Source organism: Polyergus mexicanus, unplaced genomic scaffold (assembly GCF_030449975.1).
Source record: "Polyergus mexicanus isolate NDT 795.1 unplaced genomic scaffold, iyPolMexi1.0 SCAF_7, whole genome shotgun sequence".
Taxonomy (NCBI): domain Eukaryota; kingdom Metazoa; phylum Arthropoda; class Insecta; order Hymenoptera; family Formicidae; genus Polyergus; species Polyergus mexicanus.
In genome coordinates, this window is record NW_027223327.1 from 9,244,231 (window position 1) to 9,268,913 (window position 24,683).

At 29.0% G+C, this 24,683-nt stretch overlaps 4 protein-coding genes across 6 annotated transcripts; 3 read left to right on the forward strand and 1 right to left on the reverse strand.

Moving 5' to 3' along the window:
- The first annotated feature begins 979 nt into the window (after positions 1-979).
- LOC138935171 (aminopeptidase N-like) lies at positions 980-8,123 on the forward strand. The gene is made up of 11 exons (XM_070299598.1): positions 980-1,503; positions 1,993-2,478; positions 3,143-3,329; positions 3,832-3,988; positions 4,297-4,378; positions 5,134-5,501; positions 6,332-6,615; positions 6,978-7,168; positions 7,329-7,634; positions 7,732-7,801; positions 8,022-8,123. The coding sequence occupies exons 1-11, from the start codon at positions 980-982 to the stop codon at positions 8,121-8,123; spliced, it is 2,757 nt and encodes a 918-aa protein (XP_070155699.1).
- Positions 8,124-10,895: 2,772 nt separating this feature from the next.
- Srp72 (signal recognition particle 72) lies at positions 10,896-14,440 on the forward strand. The gene is made up of 8 exons (XM_070299643.1): positions 10,896-11,014; positions 11,239-11,356; positions 11,440-11,695; positions 11,799-12,278; positions 12,361-12,723; positions 12,806-13,110; positions 13,192-13,404; positions 13,502-14,440. The coding sequence occupies exons 1-8, from the start codon at positions 10,915-10,917 to the stop codon at positions 13,635-13,637; spliced, it is 1,971 nt and encodes a 656-aa protein (XP_070155744.1). The 5' UTR covers positions 10,896-10,914; the 3' UTR covers positions 13,638-14,440.
- LOC138935205 (coiled-coil domain-containing protein R3HCC1L) lies at positions 14,435-21,281 on the reverse strand. Of its 3 annotated transcripts, XM_070299644.1 has the most exons (9): positions 20,725-21,280; positions 20,217-20,647; positions 18,790-18,939; positions 18,348-18,481; positions 18,131-18,251; positions 17,157-17,964; positions 16,783-17,023; positions 16,046-16,282; positions 14,435-15,957 (listed from the first exon to the last, which is right to left on the reverse strand). In XM_070299644.1, exons 2-9 carry the CDS (start codon positions 20,294-20,296, stop codon positions 15,893-15,895), a joined length of 1,836 nt encoding a protein of 611 aa, XP_070155745.1. In that variant the 5' UTR covers positions 20,297-20,647; positions 20,725-21,280; the 3' UTR covers positions 14,435-15,892. The 3 variants fall into 3 exon arrangements, with proteins under 3 accessions (XP_070155745.1, XP_070155747.1, XP_070155746.1); XM_070299646.1 differs by lacking the exons at positions 20,217-20,647; positions 20,725-21,280 and having other exon boundaries at positions 18,816-18,905; XM_070299645.1 differs by lacking the exon at positions 14,435-15,957 and having other exon boundaries at positions 16,170-16,282; positions 16,787-17,023; positions 20,217-21,281.
- On the forward strand, positions 20,865-24,579 carry Got1 (Glutamate oxaloacetate transaminase 1). The gene is made up of 7 exons (XM_070299647.1): positions 20,865-21,296; positions 22,006-22,296; positions 22,388-22,644; positions 22,725-23,002; positions 23,088-23,230; positions 23,308-23,460; positions 24,184-24,579. Exons 1-7 carry the CDS (start codon positions 21,185-21,187, stop codon positions 24,210-24,212), a joined length of 1,263 nt encoding a protein of 420 aa, XP_070155748.1. The 5' UTR covers positions 20,865-21,184; the 3' UTR covers positions 24,213-24,579.
- Positions 24,580-24,683: the final 104 nt, after the last annotated feature.

Consider the following 24,683-nt stretch of genomic DNA (forward strand, 5'->3'; position numbering starts at 1 on the left):
TAGTTTTCGTTGTTAAGAAAAATGTATATAACAAAAATGTATGTGTGAACGGAATAATCGCTAATATTTATTTTTTATTTAATTTGCTTAAAGAGCGTTTGCATAAATTTTATCTCACTAAATAATAACGATCAAATGTATATATAACATGTATATATATATATATATAACACAAGATCAACAATAATACTGTATCGAAAAAGGAATATGATAAAAGTCGTATGACTTTTAAAATATGTCAATAATATATCTTGTGAATGCGTGCGAATAATTGTTATAAATTTAGCGCACTTCTCTTCCAAAATTAAAACACGTCTAAATTAGATTAATATATAATCTATGTTTAATTTAAAATCTCTTTTAAAATACAATTGAATTTTTTAAAATCCTTTTTATTTTTATTTTCAATTTATTAGTAAATTGCGAACATTATTTTGGCCAAAAATTCTTTTAATTTACGGCAGAGACAAAATTCTTTGCAATAGAAATTTTCTATTAATAGAAAAAATATTTTAAGATGCTGAATTGTATACAAAAATTTCATTTTTTTTTGTTATTAATATTTAATTTAAAGATATAACAAAAATTTCTGCTAATGGAATCTAAAGGAATCGCTTTTAGTATGTAATTATCGGAATATAACTCGCGGAATATTATTGACATGTCTTAAACATTGACGTATCATAACATGTTGTGTATCGCTTGTCATTTACTTTGTGTAACATTTCAAAATTTAGTTTTGTTTCAACTTTTTATTGATTGTTTATTTGTTTGATATATATATAAGCACAACCGGTATATCAAAAATTATGTTGTGAGTATCAATATACATACGATTAAATTTAATCAATTTAATCAGCAAAGTTACATGTAATAGAAAAAGGAGAATCTCGGTTTTATTTTATTTTTAATTATATATTTTGTTTTAACAAAGAAAGAAACGTTTACAGATATATGGTACATAACGAGAGGAATCGACATGGTATTCTTAAAACTATTATTAAACAGCGTGTTAATATTCATCGGAGAGACAGCACCTTTAATCAACACAAATTGGGAAAATAATTCAGATTTAGCAACTCAAGTCAACAATTGGGAACATAATTCAGATTTAGCAACTGCATACCGTTTACCAGATTACATACAACCGAACTATTATATACTAAGCATCCAATTTACAGAAGCAAAACACTTCTCCGGCGATTGTAATGTACACATCAAAATCAATCGACCAACGTGGAGCATAAGTTTGCACGCACAACAGCCGAAAATAAAAATAAAAAACATTATTCTTATCAAGGAATGGGTACATATTTTTGGTGTTCCATATTATTGGGTTCCAACGAGTAGTACATATAATAATGAAAGTCACATTCTCGCCTTTCATTTCCCTAAAAAACTATCAGAAGGATTCTACCTTCTCAAAATGAAGTTCGACGCTACTTTAAATGATGGAGAAAGTATTTTCAAAACTTTCATTGTAAACGAAAAAGGAAATCAATCGTAAGTAAATATCGAGTATGTTGAAAATGTTAAAAATACGCCAGTTTTATCATTACGTAAATGTCATTTATTACTATTTTTATATAAACATGTCAATAAAATTATTTTTCTTCTTGCATAATATATTTTCGCTTCGAAGGATTTAGACATCGTGATTTAAAATATATTGATATATCTGTCTGTGTAAGACAATTTTGCATATTAAAAAATGCTAATTATTTCACTTTTTTAAAAAATGCACATTTTAAAACTAAAAATATAAAACGACAAAACCATAATGACAAAAGCATGTACTAACACAATATGATAATTATATATAATAATATTATTACAATAAGATGTACTAAAATATTATTTTTTAAATCATTATTCATAAGATTTATTTACATTCTCCATTCAATATCAATACCTAATAACAACGATGACTGAACATGTATTCGTTATATAAGATATGTATTCGTTATAAGATATTCCGTTAAAATGTGGTAGGTTTTTGGCAACGTCTTTCCAAGCAATTGGCGCTCGACAAATATTTCCATGTTGGGATGAGCCGACATTTAAGTCCATTTTTAATATAAGTATAAAGCATCATAAATCGTGTATAGTTTTATCGAATATGCCGAAAAATTTGGAAGATTTAGAGGAAAGACATACAATTGATAAATATGATGTAATGGTATGGACACGCTTCAATTATACTCCTGCGATCTCCACCTATCTCGTCGCATTCCTAGTAACTTCAAATGTCTCGTATGAAGTAGCGAAATTTCCTAAAATAGGGATAAACATATGGTGCAGATCAAATTTGGTACCGCAAATAAAGTTTGCGAGGAGCATTATTGCACATGTTATATCGTTCTTTGATAAAAATACGACATCTAAAGAAGATTTGGAAAAGATTTCGACAGTGCAACATGTCCTGGTTCCAAATCTTCCACATAATAGCATAAAAAAATGGAAGCTCATTTTTTATAGGTAACGTATATATAATTAAAGTAAAAAGAATAATAAAGTATTAATAAACAAAGAGAGAGAGAGAGAGAGAGAGATATTTTTATTATTTACTCGAATCATCATTATTACTTAACTAGAAAATAAAAAAAAGAAATATATATATATAATATAATATAATATTTTCATAAACAAATTTATATTAACGGTAATGTAAAGTACATTAATAAGTAAAATAAATTATATTTTATTACAAGACATTTCTTATGAAATAAATGCGCACACTTAGAAACACTACATTATGATTTTGAAAAATATGATTTTCTCTTTCCTTATGTATTATTTGTCTACATATTTAGTTAATATATGCTATTTTCTAAACAATTATTAAACATAGCAGCAAAATTTATTCATCACTTTAAGGTCATCATATAATTAATAATATTTATGAGATAAATATAAACTTTTTTTTCTCAAGTCGCAATTTATATTTCGTTCTTTTAAATAAAAAATACTTATGTGCTACAAATCATTTTACGTTATAATCTAACATATTGGAATGAAATAGAGAATTGTTTGCATTTACATATTTATTATTTATTTGTAGATTACTTATTAATTAGTTGTTGATAAACTACGTGTTTGTAGTAAATACTGGACATAATCATATTATAAGAAATGTTTTTAGGGAAACAGCTCTTACCTATGATGATGAAGTAGATTCCGTTGCGCACAAAATACAAATAGCGCATTTAATAGCACGTGAAATGGTACATCAGTGGTTAAATATTCGAATGAATTCAGCATCTTGGTGGTCTTACCATTGGTTGTACGAGGGTATTGCTACGTTGTTAGGAATAGATATCATCAACAAGGTTTTTTTTTTTATATATATACAATATATATATCAATATAGTGTTATTTTGTTTTTTAATTAAAGCAAAATGCTATTAATATAACGATATAAAAAAGTTCATAACTCTTTTTATTAATCCGTTAATATCATAACGATAATCATTATGTGTGCAATATTTTTAAGTTTTTTTATAAAATTGAAAATATAGAAAATACTTTAATCAAAATACGGTAAATGTTTTAATTTAAATATACAAAAAAAAATACACAATTCAATTTTAACGTAATACGCAATACAATTTTTTTTCTTTTTTTTTTTTATAATTACAATGCTAATTCCAAATAAGTTTTATCGTATGCACTTAAGTTTAGAGATATTTTCTGTTATATTCTTTTACTTAATAAAAAATAAAAATTTCGACAGTAACAGATATAGCAAACAATATCGCGAACAGTAATTGTGCATAAATAGTATTCTCTTCCGATTAAAACTATTAATCACATCAAAATTGTCATCTTCAGATTTATCCAGAATCTCGTATAACAGAACTGTACGTAGTTCAGATCCAACAAGAATCTTTACGTTTGGACACCCATTCTATTATGGAGCCTCTTACATCAACGATCAACAGACCTTCTGAAATTAATTCACTTTTCTCTTTTTCCTATTATATCAAGGGTGAGTAAATATAATTAAATGGTTATCTATAATATTCATAAAGATAAATATCGTGAAAAAAAAAACGCTAACTAATTTGTCTTCTCCTTTATTATTACATAATAATTTTGTTGCGAAAAATGGAGAAAAAATCTATAATATATATAAACATATACTGATGTAAAATTTAAAAGAAATTTTTTTTTTTTCATAAAATGGCTAATGTTTTTACGAAACTATATAAATGCTTGAATATATTTAATTGAAATGTATTTAAACACACATACACACAAATAATCAATCATTTTATATGATATGATTTTTTGTAGCACCTAGTATATTGCGCATGTTGCGGTATTGTCTTACCGATGATGTGTTTTATGAGGGTCTGGAGATATTTTTTAAAAAACAGTGAGTAATACAATAATTGCGTATTATAGAAATAAATATAAAATTAAAATAATATCAAGAACAATACACTATTTCTATCTCATAATATATTACATTCTCCTTTTCTTTTCTACTGTCCTTTGGTTTCGCTATTATGTCTCTCTTCTCTTATCGGGCAACTGCTTCTATTCTCGTTATTCTAGCTTTTACTTCAAATTCCTCTCTCAAAACATTTCTAATCATTATAATTTTTATTCTACTAAAATCAATTTTTTTCCTGTAATCTCACGTTTTTTTTCTGTATTAATTTTTTTAAATTGTGTCTTTTGCTCTTTTTTTATTTTTGATATCCACATTGTGTTTTTTATTATATACGTTTTCTCTATTCCTCTTTATATATATCCTATCTATATCCTTTTATGTAACTCATTTACTTTTTGCATTTTCTCTTCACTCTGACATTATATTTCAAGACATATTTCTTTCATTTTATATTATTTTTATTATATTTTTATAATTAATTTTTAATTATTATACGTACAAAATAATATATATAATATGTGTATATATATATATATATATATATATATATATATATATATATATATTAATTTAATAAAATGTTTCAAAATACTAACTATAAAATTACGCAAAACTAGATACGGAATGTATCAATGCACGTATATTAAATAATAATTCTTTGATGCAAAATCTGTTATATGCATGTTTAATACCAGAAATGTAAAGTTTTGAAAACTTAGTTAGCTTATTATTAGATCAGCAACTTTGGATGATTTCTGGGACGCTATGCAAACTACCTATGATGTGTTAAAAATATCTACTATTGGAGAATTTAATGTAAAAGAAAAACTGGATTCTTGGACACGGCAAAAACATTATCCTATATTGAAAGTTAGAGAACACGATAGTCATTATTTGAATATATCGATAGAAAATATTGATAGCTTAGAATTGGATATGAACTTGAGGATACCTTTAACTATAGTTTGGGAAAAGCATATGGAGTCTAAATCATCTGATTGGCATACGATCCCCCATTGGTGGATAACTCTCTCGAGTAAAACTAAGTTGTTTTTTCCTCGTTTCATGAACGAGTGGATAATAATTAATTTACAACAAATAGGTAAATATTAATTGTTGATTTTATTGATTAATATATAAATGTGTTTATTATATATAATTAAGATTTTATTTCACTCTTAAATTTCTGTGTTCGAATATTTGCATTTTTAAAATACATAAAATTTTAAGATTTCTTACACAATGAATAAACATGATTATGTGCAATAAAATACATAACATGGTAAATCTTGCGAATAGATAACATCTCACCGATCACTTTTTGCTTTTCATACATATAATATAGATAGAATTTTGAATCATGAAAATTATATGAACCATTAAGAGAGATATCACAAATTTTCGTAAACAAATTTTTTAATCAAATTTTTTCGCCACTTAATTTAAATTCTTTAATAATACACATGCAACTTTTTTTTATAAGTAGTAATTTTGCGGAAAATCTTTACATTATGCTATTACGTGTCTTATAAAAATTTATAAAAAGTATACTTTATATAAACGTAACACGTAATAAAAATTATATTGTACAGTATAATTTAGTCATTAATGTAATTTAGTAATTAATTAAACATAATCAAAATTGTGTTTTTATTCAAGATTTATTGCGCAGCTAAATCTCATAAAACTCTCAATTATTAATACATATAATACAATATTGCAAATCATATAATTGTGAATAATACAATTTGCATTCTTGTTTATAAAAGGCGCATTTTTTTATGCACTTTTTTCTGTGCTTTCAACATAAAGAAAAAAAAGATACACAGATATATAAAGATATATCTTGATAAATCTCTCTCTTTCTCTCTCTTTAAACGTCCCAAAATTTAATTATCAATAAAATTTAATTTATTATATAATTTATGGCAGGATATTATCGTGTTAATTATGAATCTGACAATTGGCTAAGGATTGCGAATTACTTGAATAATATTACGCTATATAAGAACATACATATTCTCAATCGTGCTCAAATTATTGACGACGCATATTACTTCGTGATGAACGGCCAACTCAAACCGTTCATATTTTTTGAACTCATAAAATACTTATCGCAAGAGAAAGATTATGTGGCATGGTATCCTATGTTTAAGGCTCTTGAAGACATGTCAACTATCTTACCATTTTCAGACGAAAGAATCTATACACTCAAGGTAAATAACAATATATTCTCAATAACTCTATCTTCGTTAATAAAAACATATTAAATATTTGTACACACTCACGCTCATTCACCCACACTCATGCACACACATCTGCGCATAGGCATGCACTCGTGCCTGTGTCTATAGCTAAACAATATTTAATATTATGCCTCTTCGTAAATTCATTTATTTAAAAAATAAAAAATTTAAAAAAGGAAGAGCTTCTTCAGCTCTTTAGTTCTCCTTCAGTCTTCATTTTTCTACTTTGATTATTAATTATCGTATATCGAAATGTGTATACATATATACAATACATACAATATATACAAACATATATTAGTATAAAATTTATATTATTTAATAATTTTTAGAGTAAATTAATGAACAATTTATTTAAACTTCTTCTGGAAATAAAATACGATGAATCATCGCAAGACGATGACCTTACAAAATGTTTAAGGCATGAAGCCGCTAAATGGATATGTCTTCTCGGTGATACCGAATGCTGGAAGATAGCCAATACTAAATTGAAAGAATATCTCAAGAATTCTACACAAACCGAGTATTACTTTTTCTTACAATTGTGGTTTTAATTACATTTTTCTTATATCTTTTGCGACGCCTTTAATTAATTAATTAAAATATATGACATGAGAATACGAGATACAAAATTATAAAATTTTTAGAATATATTTTTAATTTTTTTTTTTCTAAATTCGTAGACTTTTTCAAGGGTGGAAAGACTGGATGTATTGTAATGGCTTAATACCATCTAATAGTCTGACTTGGGACACAGTACGGCAAACGTATACATGGAAACTTGATAGGAAACTATTAAAATTCCTCAGTTGTTCGACAAATATTTTCACTATTAAATATAGAATGCTAACAAAAGTGCCAAAAGATCGTTATGATCAAATTCAAGTCATAGATCATCTTTATTATTTTCACAATATTATTGAAAGGCATGCAAGACGTGATCAAGTGCTTAATTACATATTAACGAAATTTGCGGATGTTAAACCCAGGTAATAATATTTTTTTACATAAATATATACCATTCATATCAATATATCATAAAAAAGTTTGTCATATATATTATAACCTTTTATTTTGTTTGTATAGACAATTAAATGGGATTATAGTGTTAATTGATCTTATTAACCACGTATATTCTGAGAAACAACTGAAGATGGTAAATTTTGTGCATTCAAATATTATACTGACTCTTACATCGATTTCCCATTTTATTAAACTTATATGTTTATAAATATTTTACATATTTTATTTTTATTATAAATTATCTTGTTCCAATTATGCTAAAAGTAAAAAATTTTATGTTATGTCTACGATTCTTATATTGTAAAATTTAATTATTTATTTTTAATAGCATATATCGAAATAATGTGTTTCAGATAAAAGAATTTGTGGATACAATTCTAATTAGAAATGAAATAACAGTCATTCTTGAGTATGACATTATTACACAGGATGAGGTAAATGATATGAACAGATGAGAGACAAATAATATATTTATTAAATTTCTTATTCTTAAATTTATTTATATTTTTTTATATATGTCATATATATATATATATATATGTATATTATGTCGCATCATATTAGAGAAAAATCAGAAATATCATGTTATATTTTTATAGAGTAAAAAAAATTATTGATTTTATTAATAATAATTTATTTCAGATAAATAAATGTGTGACAAATATGATAAGACGATATATTTCGTCTATATATCACAAAATAAGACAGCGTCTACATCAAATCGCAAATCAGAAATATCGTTTTAGGAATCTTCTGGCTATTGAAGAAAATAAAGAATAATTAAACTTAAATTATCAACTTAAATGAATGATAAAAAAAACTGTGCTATTTTATTCTTGATAAAGGTTTAAAACAAAATTTTTCACGAATTCTTTTGAAACTTACCTAAGATAAACTGATCAAAAAGATTTTGTCATATTATCTTTAAAGATATAATAATACAAAAAGTATCTATTGATAGATGTGAAATTCACTATACTTATTTTTATATATACAAGTTGTAAGTTCAGAAGCCAGTACAATTTTTTTCTTTCAAAAAGATTAGTCAATTTTATATTATAATTAAAAAACAAAAAATTAAGAAAGTTTCCTTTAAATAAAATATATTTTTGTGTGAAAAAAATTCATAATTGTATATATATTTTATATATATGATTATATATTAAATATATATATATATATATATATATATATATATATATATACATATAATATTTACGTATGTAAATTATATATATATATAATTTATCTTTGAACACAAAATACATCCTAGTATCGAGAAACTTATGTTAACTTTTTATGTTTTACCTATATTATACTCATTATTTTAAGAAAAAGTGAGAAATAGTTTTTTGATATTTTTTTTTTCAATATGTTTTATTATAATACTTTAATAATAATTATTATAATATTTTAATACATTATACAATATAACTAATCTTTCTAATGGTAAAAAGAATATTATGCGCATATATATATATAAACTTGAGTGCTAGATGCTGTCAACTATATTTATATTAATAGAGATCAAAGTTTTGTGTGATGCTTTTTATTCTAAATATTTATGTTATATACAATAATTTTCTATATCAGAAGCAATATTCTTTTTCTAAATAAAATTTTTTTACACAGAATGTATATACATATATATATATATAAACGTATATATATATATATATATATATATATATATATGCATTGCTAGTTTTTAACAAAACATGCGAGATGCCTCTCTTTTATTGTGAATATTTATATCGATGTTTCGTCGTATGTTGTTATTATTATTTTTAAGCAATTTTGTTTTTAATATTTTTAATATAAAAATTATATAAATGTTATTAATTAAATCATTAATATTATATAATATTAAATATTTATATTTAATTTTATTAATATTAATAATTTTATATGTGGCAAAAATTATGAATATATTAAAATTATTGTTATTATTTCATAATCTCCGATTTACGATAAATTGTACAACACAATTTTTGGTTACTTCTTTGTATATTTTTATAATAAAAGTAATAAAAAAAAATAATAATAGAGAAAAAAGAATTTTAATCGTTTTTGAAATTAATGCCATATAAATACATATCTAAATGTTCTGAGAAAAGTATTATTTTCGCATTTCCGACTTTTTAATTAAAATTCTGAATGGAATTCCACAAGATAGAAAAAACACTCTTAACAATTTACACGCTAAAAAAAACAAAATATGCAAAAATATTGCACAAAAGATCGCGATTTTTTGACATTTTATAACATTTTGCGAAAATCTGATAGCTGATAGTATTACCGGCTATCATATAAACGTGAAAAAATTAATTAACGCTGTCATCAATTAAAACTACTTAAAAAACAATAAAATACGGATAAAACTATAAGAAAATATAATTAATTATATTTATATAAATTTGTAATTATTCTTAATTAATAAAAAATAATTTATCATCTGACGCGTATAATTCGTACTATAGAAAATTTAACATATTATCGTAAATTAATCTGCAAATTTTAAATCACTACCTCTTTTTGTTCTTTTTCAGACGTGGTAAAATATCCGCGAAATATCTTTTGGCATATAGACGTTATTTTACAATAAATTGCTCTAATCAATGTAGAGCCAAGTTATATCAATCCATATGAATCGGGTTACAAAAAATTAGAATTAAATATAAATATATATATAATATGATATGAAACTTTCAATAAACTTAAAAATAGAACAGAATTTATAATTCATTTTTTATATTAGTTTTATTTCTCACTGAAACGGATGAATTTATATAGTTTTCGTAAGCTTCCTAAAAATATTGGGAGACTCTGATTGTTTTATGTTCGAAATTCAACATAAACGATAAAAAACTAAACGATGCATAGCTAATAAAACATTAATAAATCCATAATATTTCTCCGCAAAATTTTGATCCACAATTATGGATCTAGCACGGACATGCACCAATCGACCGTTTTACCATGGCATCGAAAACTGAATTTGGCCATGTAGTACATCGGCTCTAAAATGAATCTAGTTGACGCTACTGTGTCAACTAGAAAAAGTGTTTTATGAAAAACGGCGGCATGACCCCTCTCAGGCTTCTCTCTAAGAAAGATTCACTTCAGTCACTCCAATCTCCTTGTTATGATACTATAGAGCTCATTATCTATGGCTCCACGTTGACACACGTATGTTACGTATGTATATCAAAGAAGATCTGAGATCTGAGATCTGAATTGAAAAACATGGCTTCGAAGGAAAATAACCTTGTTTTACTGTATACGGAATTAAACAAATTAGGACAGAACGGGGAATACGAAAGGGCCTTGAAAACTGCGAACAGAAGTAAATTTAATTATTTATTGAAATAATGAAAACTAAGTCAATAATCATCGTAAAATAATCTTGCTCGATTATGGTGTGATGTTTTCATATCGTCTCACACATATTTTCATAAAATTATATATCGTGCTTTGAAATAATTTGTTTACGGTAGTAAAAGTATCCCAAAGTGAGAAAAACATATCGTTTACATAAAGCTATGAAATAATTCATACTCTGCCGTTTAGTTTTAGGCATTTCTCAAGATGAAGAAGCAGCGTTTCACTATAAAATTGTTTGCTATATCCAGCTGTCCAAGTTCAACGATGCGTTACAAGCTATCGTTAAAACCCCGAAATTAGCAACGTATGATGATACTGTTTAATAATATTACTTAATATTACAATAAATATAATATTTTTATGATATAAATTTTATTTCTAACTTAGGAATCTAGATTTTGAAAAAGGATACTGTCTCTATCGTTTAAATCAAATTTCTGAAGCGTTAAAAGTGATAGAAAATGTACAAAATCCTTCCTTGAAAATCAAGGAATTAAAAGCCCAGGTATTATATCGTCTAGAAAGATATGAAGAATGTTTCGCAATATACAGAGACATTATTAAGAATTCACACGATGACTATGAAGAAGAGAGGGAAACAAATCTTGCAGCTGTTCTTGGAAACTTAGTGATTGAGGGTTCTGTAAGTTCAATGCAACTTGGTAACTTAAGATCTTAATTAAGATATTGATATAGAGCTTTTAATACAAGAATGTTTCTAAAAATATATTGCAAATAATTTTTAGGATTTAGAAGTTCCTTCGTTACATGAACATACTTATGAATTAACATATAATGCTGCATGTCATTTACTCGCACAAAGAAACAGGGATGATAGAGCTGTTTTAATAGAAGCAGAAAAAAAATTAAGAGCTGCTGAGAAATTGTGTAAGGAAGGTTTAGAGGAAGACGGAGCATCCGAAGAAGAAATTGAAAATGAATTGGGTATAATTCGTGTACAGCTTGGTTATTGCCTGCAATTGCAAGGTCGAGAAAAAGAAGCACAAGCATTGTACACTGCTGTTCTAAAAGCCAAACCAGATGACATCGCATTGATTGCCGTAGCCAATAACAATTTAGTATGTCTGAATAAAGATCAAAATGTGTTTGATAGTAAAAAGAGAATGAAAAGTGCTACTCATGAAAATCTAGAGCACAAATTAACTTCCAGGCAAAGAAGAAACATTGGATACAATCAGTGTCTATTAGCGTTTTACACAGATCAAGTGAGTCTTATAATACATTTATAATATCATATCTATTAATCTTTTGTTATTTACAAAGAGATGACACTCATTACATTTCCAGGGAGAGCAATGCCACCAACTATGTAATAATCTCGCAAAAGATCATCCTACACTTGCAGCAGATGCAATGTTTATAAAAGCTGTACAACTTAGCAAGGAAGGTAAAGCGAAAGAAGCGGCGAAGTTATTGATCGAGCATGCGGTCGGCGAGAAGGAATTGCTTATGAAATTGGCTAGTGTGCAAGTTCTTCTGAGTCATGATGAAAGAAAAGAGGCAATCGCTATTCTTGAGAATATAAACGAAAGGGATAGATCTCTACCTGGAATAGTCAGTGCACTCGTTACGCTTTATATGGCTGATAACGATCGGGAAAGAGCGTCGGCTGCTCTAAAGAATGCAGTCGCTTACTATAAAAAACATAATGTGCGTATTCAAGATATATATATGTGTGTGTGAGTAGTTAGTCTCTTGCGCAGCACTTTTTACAAGAAAGATTTCCTTTTAGGAAACCACTAAAAATGTGGGAGAATTATGGCGGCAGGCTGCCAATTTCTACTTACGCGGTGGAGAGCTCAAGATCGCTGCCGACATCCTACAAGAATTAGTAGATGCTTCGCCATCTGATATCAAGACTTTAGCTCAATTAGTGGTCGCTTATGTACAGTTCTGTCCTACTAAAGCGCAGTCTTTATCTAAAAGATTACCACCGCTTCACGATCTTGCTGAAACTATCGACGTTGATGCATTGGAGAGTAGCAATTGGGTTATTGGAACTAAAGTGGTGAAGAAAAAGATTGAACCTTCTCCTGGGTAAATATAATAAAGTTATTTCAGTCACAACTTACATACCAAATATATATTCGAAAATCATGTGTTTTGATTCTTTATCAGTAAACCAGTGTCGGATGTAATTCAAAAGAAGCACAAGAAACGTAAACGCATTCGTAAAATGCCGAAGAACTATGATCCAGACGTTCCGCCTGATCCAGAACGATGGTTACCGAGACACGAACGCAGCGGTTTCCGTAAAAAACGGGATAGAAGGAATAGGGATGCCGCTATGAAAGGGACACAAGGAGCCGCTACAGGAGCCAGTGACCTTTAGTACGTATATGCAAGCACAATATATTTTTTTGTTATAGTAAATACACGATAAACTATTTGTTTAAAAAAAAAACTAATAATATATTTTACACCACAGCGACATTACGAAAATGCCTGCGAACGCTAAACCTTCTCCGAATCCTCGCCACAGTCCTGCAGTTGAAACATCAGGACCACGTCAGCAACAACGCAAAGTCCAGCAGAAAAAAAAGAAGAAAGGTAGCAAGTGGTAATGATTATTTCATTCCTAAATTGATTTCTCATGTTTTGATGAATAAATTAGATTACATAGCGTTTTCATGGAAAGGGAGAAAAACGTTTTTTACCATAAATATGAACTAAAAAGGATTTGCTACCGTGTAGCTGTATTTTACGAAACGGAAGTTGTAATACTGCCACTAAAAAGAAATGAAAAAGATATAAACATGAAACATAAAAGGAATTTGTTATAATTTTTAATATAATTTTTTATATATGTATCAATTTAGCGTCCATTTATCAATAGACCTTTGAATGCAATTAAGATTCTATCGTCGTATATTATATATCGTCAATGTAACTTTTTTTTTTTTATACACTTTGCAAATGTTACTTTTCAAAGAAACTCAAATAAGTATGTATCTATATTGACATTATGTAAATATAGAGAAAATTGAATTATATATAGAAAATATATATATCTTTATTTTTATTCTTCAAGAAAAATCCTTTTATTCAATTCGTGACATAATATGAATCAACACACATAGGTAATATCTTTGCATGTATATATGTTGACTAGGGATAGGCAACACACATCTTTATTTCATATATCGGTAACAACTGTATATAAAAATACAATCCATTTTCGTTATACTCAGCAATTCTGTAATATGAATAGATAAAATGATTGTGCGTCGATTTGTAACATTTGTATTATGTAAATATAACAGATATGTAAGTGGCCTAAGTCAGACATATAAAATTTTTTTTATTCTGCAATATATAATTTTAATATATACATATATATACATATATAATAAATTATATATATGTATATATGCTATGATTACCTCTTCAGTAAATATATTGTGTTGTCGATCTCTATAAAACTTTGTAAAGATATATTTTGATATATTACTATGTGATGAATCGATGTATATGTGAAAGAATTCTATTGCCACTTATTGTCTCGCAATTATTCTACTATATATTATCATATATGTTGCTATGTATAAACTCATAACAATATGTGACAAATATTAAAATAATATTAAAAAATTGTTCCATTTTTTTTTAAAATCTGTGTATATGTAAGCCACACTACATTTATAATTTTGATATTTATGGTTTTAACTCTGTAAAAAATGATGACTTTGCACTATAATATTCATTAAAAAATAAGTTGAATTCTTGCATGACAAAGATATAAAATGGTGCACACATGGTTAATCTTCTTTACTATGGTTAGGTACCTTCTTTATGATACTAAAATGATAATATTGTCTTGATAATTTTCTTAAGATAAATGAATATTTACCAATTACAAAATATTTGCATGCCAAACTCATCTAGTGATAAATTATCGCGATTTTTTAAATCAGAAAGATGTATGTATCTTGTATATGTTTAATTTGCTGTTTATCAATATAAAGAGGATAGATGAGTAAGGCACAAATATACACAGGCGCGTTATAAAGTTCTTACTGTGAAATCTAAGACATTTGTTAACACGTAGGTAATGGATATTTTCCAGTAAAATACACAGATGACAGTGTGACATTATGTTTCAACTTTGACACAGTGCTCTCTCTCTCTTCTTTCTTTCTATACACTACTTAACACTGTAAAAAACTAAATACAAATGTGTAACATGTTTGTTATCAACACTTCAAGAAATTTTATATTTAATATTAAACAAAATATAATTTTACGATTTATCATCTGTATAGTTTATATAAAAATAAAATCAAAACAAGATTAAAAATATTCTGATTAAAATTCAGATTAATCTTAAAAATGATTGATTATTAACATATTAATAATCAAGAATAGATTATTACATTAATATTCTTTTAGTGTTACAATAATGGTCTGTTATGTAATTCTCTTCTTTTTTTAATGATCTGTTTTATTGAAAAAATAAAAATATTCAATCGTATAGGATGTAGCAATAACACTTGTTATATTGTTTGTATTTGTAACATTAAAAATGGAAAACTGTAATGCACTCTGATGATTTTCTTAAAAACTAAATTTGGGATTTCACCCATTCCAGCAAGTACCTTACATGTGTAACACAATGTGAATGTAGTGTGTTCTTGCTTAGAAAAGACCCAACATTATGCTAGCCTTGCAATGCGGGCTACACAAATTATGTAGCCACGAACACATTTTCAAGGGGAGCAATATCACCAACTGTATAATAATCTTGTGAAAGATCATATAGTAATACAGCGAGGTATAAACAATCCCTGTAAATATGCATTAGCAATGCATAATATAAATGTTACTTTGCAGGTATTATGCCTTCCCAGACATCCTCACGTTGCTTATTGGCTAATCGTCTTTTCTCTGTAACGCAGGAATTTCTCTCTCAGTAATTTCTTTCAAATGTCATATTATTTCTTTTTATATTGTTCGTAGAATTAACACAATTTACCTTTTGCTTCACGCAGTATATTCTTCTCATGCTCACGTTCTTGTCTGGCTGTAGCAAGTTTCACGCCCAATGCACCTGTAACTAATCTTCTAGCCAAAGCGGCACATGTTTCCGGCCGATTTCTATAAGGTTGCAGAAATTCTGCTGTTCTTCTGGCTTTCGTTTTACTCAAGGCGGTGGCTTCGCTAAGCGGTCTCGTTTTCACAAACGGATGATTTGACGCTAATACTTCGGCAGCTTAAAAAAGTAATAAAAAAAACAAAAAAAAAGGAATATAATTGATTGTGATACATCTGATTATAATTGGTTTAAATAAAACTGTTTTCAAATATCGTCAACGATAAATATATATATATTACGTCAATTGTCATATCATTAGTATTAAAATGTCAATAAAATTTTTCGAATATAATTTTCTAATTAACATTCGTTTTTAAACTATCTTAAATAAAAATTATTACAAATTATATAGTACACTATTTTAGTATGGTCAAACATCTCTATTCTTAATACATATAGAAAATAAACTTTCTATTTTGTTTCACTTTTCCTGTATTCTCTAATAAGTTTTAATAGCAAATGTGCAAAATGGAAATATCTTTTAATAATCTGCATTTAATGACATTTTTATTCTATGCATGGATGGAATGTAGCAAATATGTCAAGCATATAAAGATATTAAAAATAGGGAGGTTTGACCATTAAAAGTATAAATTATCAAATATATGTATGTATACCAACGAGAGGACTGCTGAAAACTCCTAAACAGTGGGTATCGTCCACCCACTTTAGTTCAAAGCCACCATTCTTGAAAGAACTGAAGACAGCCGCCAAATCGCTAGTCTTGAACTCGGAGGGAAAATTGTAAATTTCTACAACGTGCGCAAACTCGTCACTAGACACTTCGACCTGTTTGCTGTACGTCTTGTAATCATTCTTTGGTTGTTCTATCGTCACTTCGCCTACCGCCGATGTAAGCTAGATAGAAAGACAGCGTGCATAAATAAATTAATTACAATAACAATGCTACATTAATTAAAATGTTACAAGTAACAGAATAGACAAACGCTAGATTAAATATTAATGTAAACGCATAGGTTTGTATACTGACCTCTTCTATTAACGTTGGATCCAGACAATCGCCATTATCATCGAACAGACTGTCCCAATCGCATTCGTCTCGGTTTATTTTCATAGGTGGAGATGGCGGTGGAACCGGTTTGCTTTTTTGCCTTTCAATCTTCTTTACTTTTTTCTCAGGTGGTATTACAAGAATCGGAGAGATTTGTTCGGATCGTTCCGGTTTTTTTTGCGTATTATCAGAAAGTATCAAAATGTCCGATACTATGTTCTGTCCAACCAATTGCCTATTTTCATTATCTATCGTATTGTTACAATCTAAATGTTGCACTGAGAAGCGGTTTTCTTTCACGGTCGCTTGTGCCGTTTTTACCAATTCATCATTAATTTCGACTTTGTCAGATGATCTTGATACATTAAAATTAGTGCTACTTTCATTAGAATTATCAGCCGCGATAGTTTCCCTCTCTTTCGATGAAGTTTGCACATCCTCTTTTAATTCTTCCAACAGTTTATGTGTATATTCAGTACTATCATGCATGTCGAGAATTTTCCTAGAATCCACGGAAACCACAGAATTTTCTCGCGGAAAGTGGTCATTTTCTATCTTCATGTCGTGACTCTCGAAGATTCGATTGTCCAAACTCGAGTCGCTGCTTATACTTTGTCGAATACAGCATGTATCTTGCAATCTAGAATTATTATTTGTATTCGTATCTCCGTTTAGCATTGTGTGATTTGCGGAAGAAACTTGAGGATTTCGCGATCTCCTTTCCTCCAGGCTTCTTCGATGCCTAGGTACGTAAACCGCTCGATCGGGTCGTTTCTGCCGTACATTCCTATAAATGCACATGTCGATAATGTATTTTGGAATAGTTGACACTGATCGAGTAAAAATCGATGCTAATAAAGTGAAGAAAAAGGGTTCTACTAGTTTTTTATTCTTGTGTGAATATTAAGATTAAAAGCAATTGTCTATAAATTTAATAATTTAATAAGTCTCACTTGACCGAAGAAGAATCTGTATTTGACTGCAACTGCGTTTGCGTCCCGCTTATTAGCGAGCAGTTGTTAGCTTTTCTAGCTGCCGGTGGCCTATATATCTCGACCGTTGGTACTGATTTAGCTAAAAATATATACATATATAAATGCACATCTCACATTATGTATTGTTTCAATGTCTTATCTCTCACGCTTATCTATTACTTATTCTTATAATCACCTTGTCGCTGTAGCTGCTTGTATTCCGGAGACATTGAAGGCGACTGTCGGTCTTCCATCCCGCCAATCGTATCCCTTCGTTTTGTTGCAAGACCTCTTCCGCACTCAGGAGCATTCGGCTTTGGGTCCCAATCTCTTTACAACAAAAACAATGTTACGCTTAATTCTCTTTGTAGAATCATATTGCTCGAAAAGAATTGGGATTACAATCATAATCATGATTCGGAACATATTATGACGATATAGAATGATTTTGCAATGAGAGCGGATCGCTCCGACCGATTTCACTTTTGTTCGCGGCTTAGCAATTATACATTAGCTCATTATACATCATTATCGTTACATCATTAAGATCATTAAAGATTGGAAATCGTTGCATTCAGGAATATTATCGACAAAAAACAAATAGCAAATGTTAGGTAGAGTATGATTTTCTGCGAGACCTTCTCACGTCGCTCTTGTAGCATACCACGGTACGTCTGGCCGAGCCCTGACCGATTGAGAATGTGTGCAACAAGTCCGGGAAACGATTCTGCACCAGCTGATGTATTATGAAACGGCGATAGTTGTTGACGGGCGGGAAGACAAGCGCTCTGCAAAAGTGAAAAGACCGCGTGTTTCTCGCTGAAAGTAAGAACGAGCATGGAGCCAGCCGTTTGGTGAACGTAACGCCTTACGTGAGGAGAAAGAGAAAGAGAGGATGTGAGAAAAGGGGGGAACAACGAGGATATAAAAGCCGGCTAACTTTTACGTAACCCGCGCGTTCACTTTCACCCTCATTCGTTACTCGATGACTTATATAGCGACTTATTCATCGACTCACACGACTCGACAATCGCGCTAAAAGTTATCTTTCATCTCGACTATGTCTTTTTTTTTTATTTATTTATTGATTATAATGAGAGCGAGTACAGTGTATATAGCGTATCTGTATTATTAAATATACGTGACGTAAAGTATACTTGAGAGTGAGAAAGCAGAAATAAAATATATATGCTGCTTTGTTGTGTAATATATTGTTTACACGCGTTTATACGCGAATTCGCGCAATCACACGTACAACCACGACCACGTGGGACTGGCCGGATCTGTCACAAGCGCGCGACCACGTGCGACAAGCAGTAATAATGTTTCGATATAGATCGCCAGTATTGACCATAATTAACGTAAATATCCCTTGGCCTTATTCACGTCCTGGTATTGGCAGTATTGAAAAATTACGTTTCATAATTGCTGTTTTTTAATATTTGCCATTTTTCATTAATATATAAATAATGGGTTTTTTTATTCTTCATGGAATAACGTAAATGAATTTATTACCCTCTCCTTTCTCTCTCTCTCTCTCTCTCTATATATATATATATATATATATTTTTTTTTTTCTTTTGCGATTATATTGTATATAAGATTGAAAATATGTGCGCAATAAAAAAAATGTCAAAATTACTTGACGATTTATATAACACAAACAAATTGTAAATATATGTATATACATAAGAGAATATAGCGTATCTTAGCTTCTCGAAACTCTTTAGCGAGGATGGTTTATCGATGTATAGGTTGCTATTTATAAAATCTATATTAAGCCACTCACGGGTAATTTCGCTCCGAGGACACACGATATACATACATATCCGTTTAATTTGCTGTGAAATACACGCATATGTATTCATTTTTTATACATATACATATGTATATATGCCTAAATAAAGTAACATATCAAAGTAATCATTCAAGGTCAAATTAAAATTAATTTCTCGTAGCCGTTGACGGATATTGTAAAAAAGTTAACCTTCAAAGATTGCATCGGCCTCGACGTCGATATCCCATTTCGTGCATATATGTTATAACAATCGTTCCTTGTACATACCTTTTGCGCGTCTTGTCTCTCGCGAAGACGGTTACGTCGTACTCGACATCTTCGGAAAACAGGCTGTCTTGCAAGCTCATTTATCGTAGCAATTGTGTCACGTAGTAGGCATTCACGAAGGTACCGAGATCGCGAGTACCATCAGTGTTATGTTACTCGCAATTATCTATCAGACGAATCCGCGTCTTCGTCTCTCGATTCCTCTCGGAATCATTATATCTTCTCGTAAACTTGCATGTCGCGAAATAAAAATTGCTTCGCTCGATTATACTTTCGTAAAATAGATTGAAGATTTTTTTATTTATTTTTTTTTTATTTTTTTGACAGAACTCGCACACACCAATCACGGAAGAGCTCCTCGACTTCTACTGTAGAAGTTCTACAGGCCTATTCCAGACGAGCTATCGCGTGATTGGTTGATTTTTCTACACCTTAAGCTCGTATTAGATTATGCGTTAAGGATTGAATATTAAAATGTAACGGATTAGAGAAAGAAAAAAAAATTTACCTTCTTTTCTTCGATCAGTCGAATTCCAATCTTTCAATCTTCAATCTTTAATACGCAGTCTGATGTCTGATACGGTCCAGCTTTAAGTTCGCTGGACCGCGTATGTATTTAGCTTAAGGATCGCAACATAATTTCACAGCATTGAGAATCGCTGCATGGTGCGAAGGTGAAAAACATATAATCTACGAAATGGCTACATTCTCCCGTGTCCTCTTACGTCAATTGATACTGTCATAAAAATCGTAGCATATATATGCAACACACACATAGTAGGCTGTTCAATCGGCGAATCACGGATTGCGAGATATTCACGCGGGCAACTACGTTTTGACACATTGACCTTCGCGTATTCTTCCATTTATCACGTCCGACCCCGAACTTGAAAGAAGATTAAATTTTAATTTCGCGCGTACGATTTCTTCCTTCATCGCACTCATCACATTGTTGCATTCCTCACGATATGAATACCAGATTTACGGGGATAAAATTGGGGCCTCCCATCGAGGTTTTCGCGCTGCAAAAGGCTTTCGTCGACGACTCTCATGACAATAAAGTCAATCTAAGTATAGGAGGTACGTTACTGTCTTTCTCACGATTTGTTATAATTTTTTAAACGATCGCTTTATCAACGCTATATTAAAACTATCTAAAAAAAAAAAAAAAAAGATTAAGTTAACACGCTACTGATTTCATATATATAGATTTTTCATAATAACATGTGTTGTGCTTTGAATAATGTTGCATCTTTTCCTCTCTTACAGATTAGCATATTTTAATAATAAATATAAACTATGATATGTGTATAGTATATTTTCTGTATCTCTATACTTTGTGTTCTTGGGTCACCTCTAGAATGATTACATAATATGTCACATACTGTTCTACCATTTACATACATATATGTGTGTGTGTTACAAATAATACAAATAAATTTTTCACTTGATTATTTTGTTAAAGATTATACAGTAGATATAAATAGAAATTAATCTGCTTTATCAAATGCCTGATATTAAAGCTAATAAAATTATTTTTTATATTTTTATATCTTATGTAAACAAATTTTTAGAAATTAATTTTTAAAACAGATATACAGAGAATGTATGTTATATCTAGAAATATTAATTTTTTGAGCTCTATTAATAAATCAAAAAATTAAGGCAAATTTATATTCCTCTTTGTAATCTATGTAACATATTGTATAATTTGACATGAATTAATGGCACAGTAATTATTGAGATTATGCAACTCTTCTCAAAATATACTTACACAAATTCTTTTCAGCTTATCGCACTAATGAGGGTAAACCATGGGTCTTGCCAGTTGTAAGGAAAGTGGAGAAATTACTTGCTGCTGATGATCTACAGAATCATGAATATTTACCAGTTCTTGGATTAGATGCATTTAGTACGGCTGCTACGAGTATGTTACTAGGTTCAAATTCTCCTGTTATTGCCCAAGGTCGTGCCTTCGGCATACAATCACTCTCTGGTACTGGTGCATTGCGTGTTGCTGCTGAATTTTTAAGTCGTATTTTGCATTACGATACCTTTTACTACAGCATACCTTCCTGGGGTAAGTGAAAATTTATAGATATAATACATTATCTGTGTTAACATTTACCAGTAAAAATATCCATGTATATTGTAAAATTATGTATTGATAGAAAACCACAGACTGGTGTTTACTAATGGAGGATTCAAATACGCTCGCGAATATACATATTGGGACGAGAAGACCCGTAGTGTCAATTTAGAAGGAATGCTCAATGATTTAAGAGATGCTCCAGAAAATGCCGTAATTATTCTTCATGCGTGCGCGCATAATCCTACTGGATGTGATCCAACTCCAGAACAATGGGCTAAAATAGCTGATGTGATACAAGATAAACGACTCTTTCCATTATTTGACAGTGCATATCAGGTCAATATCAGATCAATAGATAACGTAATTTTGTTATGATTATCTTCATAATATGCTCAATCTATGTGATCCTTTAACAGGGTTTCGCAAGTGGAGATTTAGATAAGGATGCGTACGCCATACGAATGTTCGCCGAACGTGGAATCGAATTTGTCTGCACGCAAAGCTTTGCAAAAAATTTTGGATTGTACAATGAAAGAGTTGGCAACATAGTTTTTGTGTTGGCCGATACAAAGGAATTAATTGAAGCTAAATCGCAATTGACATTGATTATTCGAGGAATGTACAGCAATCCCCCTAATCATGGTGCTCGAATTGTCGCGACAGTATTAAGAAACCCAGAACTTTTTGAAGAATGGTATTGTACATTCTATATATTCTCTCTATAAAATAATTAAAATATAATATATCAATTATTTAAATAACGTAATTTAATATCTTAGGAGAGATCATATTAGAACAATGTCCAGTAGAATTAAAGAGATGAGAACAGGTTTGCATCATAGATTGTTGAAATTGGGCACTCCAGGTACTTGGGATCATATTATCCAACAAATTGGAATGTTCTCATATACAGGACTTACCGGTTAGTTGTAGAAATTATATTTCTCTAGTTTTATAATGCAATTTAATATAATTATAGAAGAAAAAATTTTTTTTTAGAGAAACAAGTGCAGCATCTGAGAGAACAATATCACATCTACATGTTACGCAGCGGTCGTATAAATATGTGCGGACTCAACGAATTCAATTTGGATTATGTGGCAAACGCGATCAATGAAACACTAAAGCTCTTCCCAGAAGGACAGAATGATTGTACGTGTTAAACTTAAGACTTCATAGTATTCAAAGTACAAATTAACAGTCAAACTTCAACATAGCGAATATGGCAATAATTTGTACGTAACAAAATTCAACCTAATTCAAAACTAATTAGTTCAGAGAAATGATTATTTTCGACTAATATGGAAATTTATTACATGCAATCATGCATTCTGTCTTCATATCCTGTTTTGAGATCAAACTATTTGAGATACAGTTATCCTTCCTATGGTAAATTGTTTTTCTTTTTTTTTTGTTTTCCCTTTTTTCCCTTACTCTAAAATTTTACAAGACAAAAGTACAAAACACAAAATATTGCAAAGTATTATATAATGCCAAATTTTATAAGTATACATATATATTAGTTATATCGTGTCGCATCATGAGACTTCTTTTATATATATAATACAGAGTTTATTATTATAAAATTATATAAAAGTTACCTCGTAGCTTAGAACAATATAAAAACTGTTGAGTGCTTTAAACTGGTAAAGTTAAATGTAGGAATAACTTATTTATGATTAGATATTTTAATTAGAAAGATTTTCTATTTTAATCTGTTACATACTTTTATCACGTGATTCAATTAAAATTGTTAAATAATGTAAAAAGAATATATAGATAGGTTATAAAAAAAGATGTTCCTCATCAAAAGCAAAATGTATGATATACTATATTTCATATTTGAGTAATAATAATTTTAATCTATTTTTGCAGTTCATCATATAAAAAAAAATCTTATTTAGATCAAATTTGAAGAAGCTTTCTCAAAATGGCAGTAACAATAATATTGTTACAAGAAGGATAGCGTAATATATTATAAATTAAATTATATAATGATATTTTTCGATTGATAATGTTTTAAATTTTTCTTTTTACATAAGTCTGGAAGAAATTATATTCTTTGTTTTCTGTTATTGTTGAGTTTTGAAAAAAAACGATAGGAGATAAAAAATAAGTTTATAGATATCAAATTTTGTTGCTGCTCTAGAATGTAGTAAAATAACTTTGCTGTGGATCAGTGATACTCACTGCTCTCCAACACAGAGTGGGCTTCCTTGTCTGTTAAAAACATATATATATATATATATATATATATATATATATATATATATATATATATATATGAGTTTTGTTAAGAAAGAATTATACATATCATATTAAAGTTTTATCTCAACAAACATGTTGAAAAATGTAAGTCGAACACACACACACAT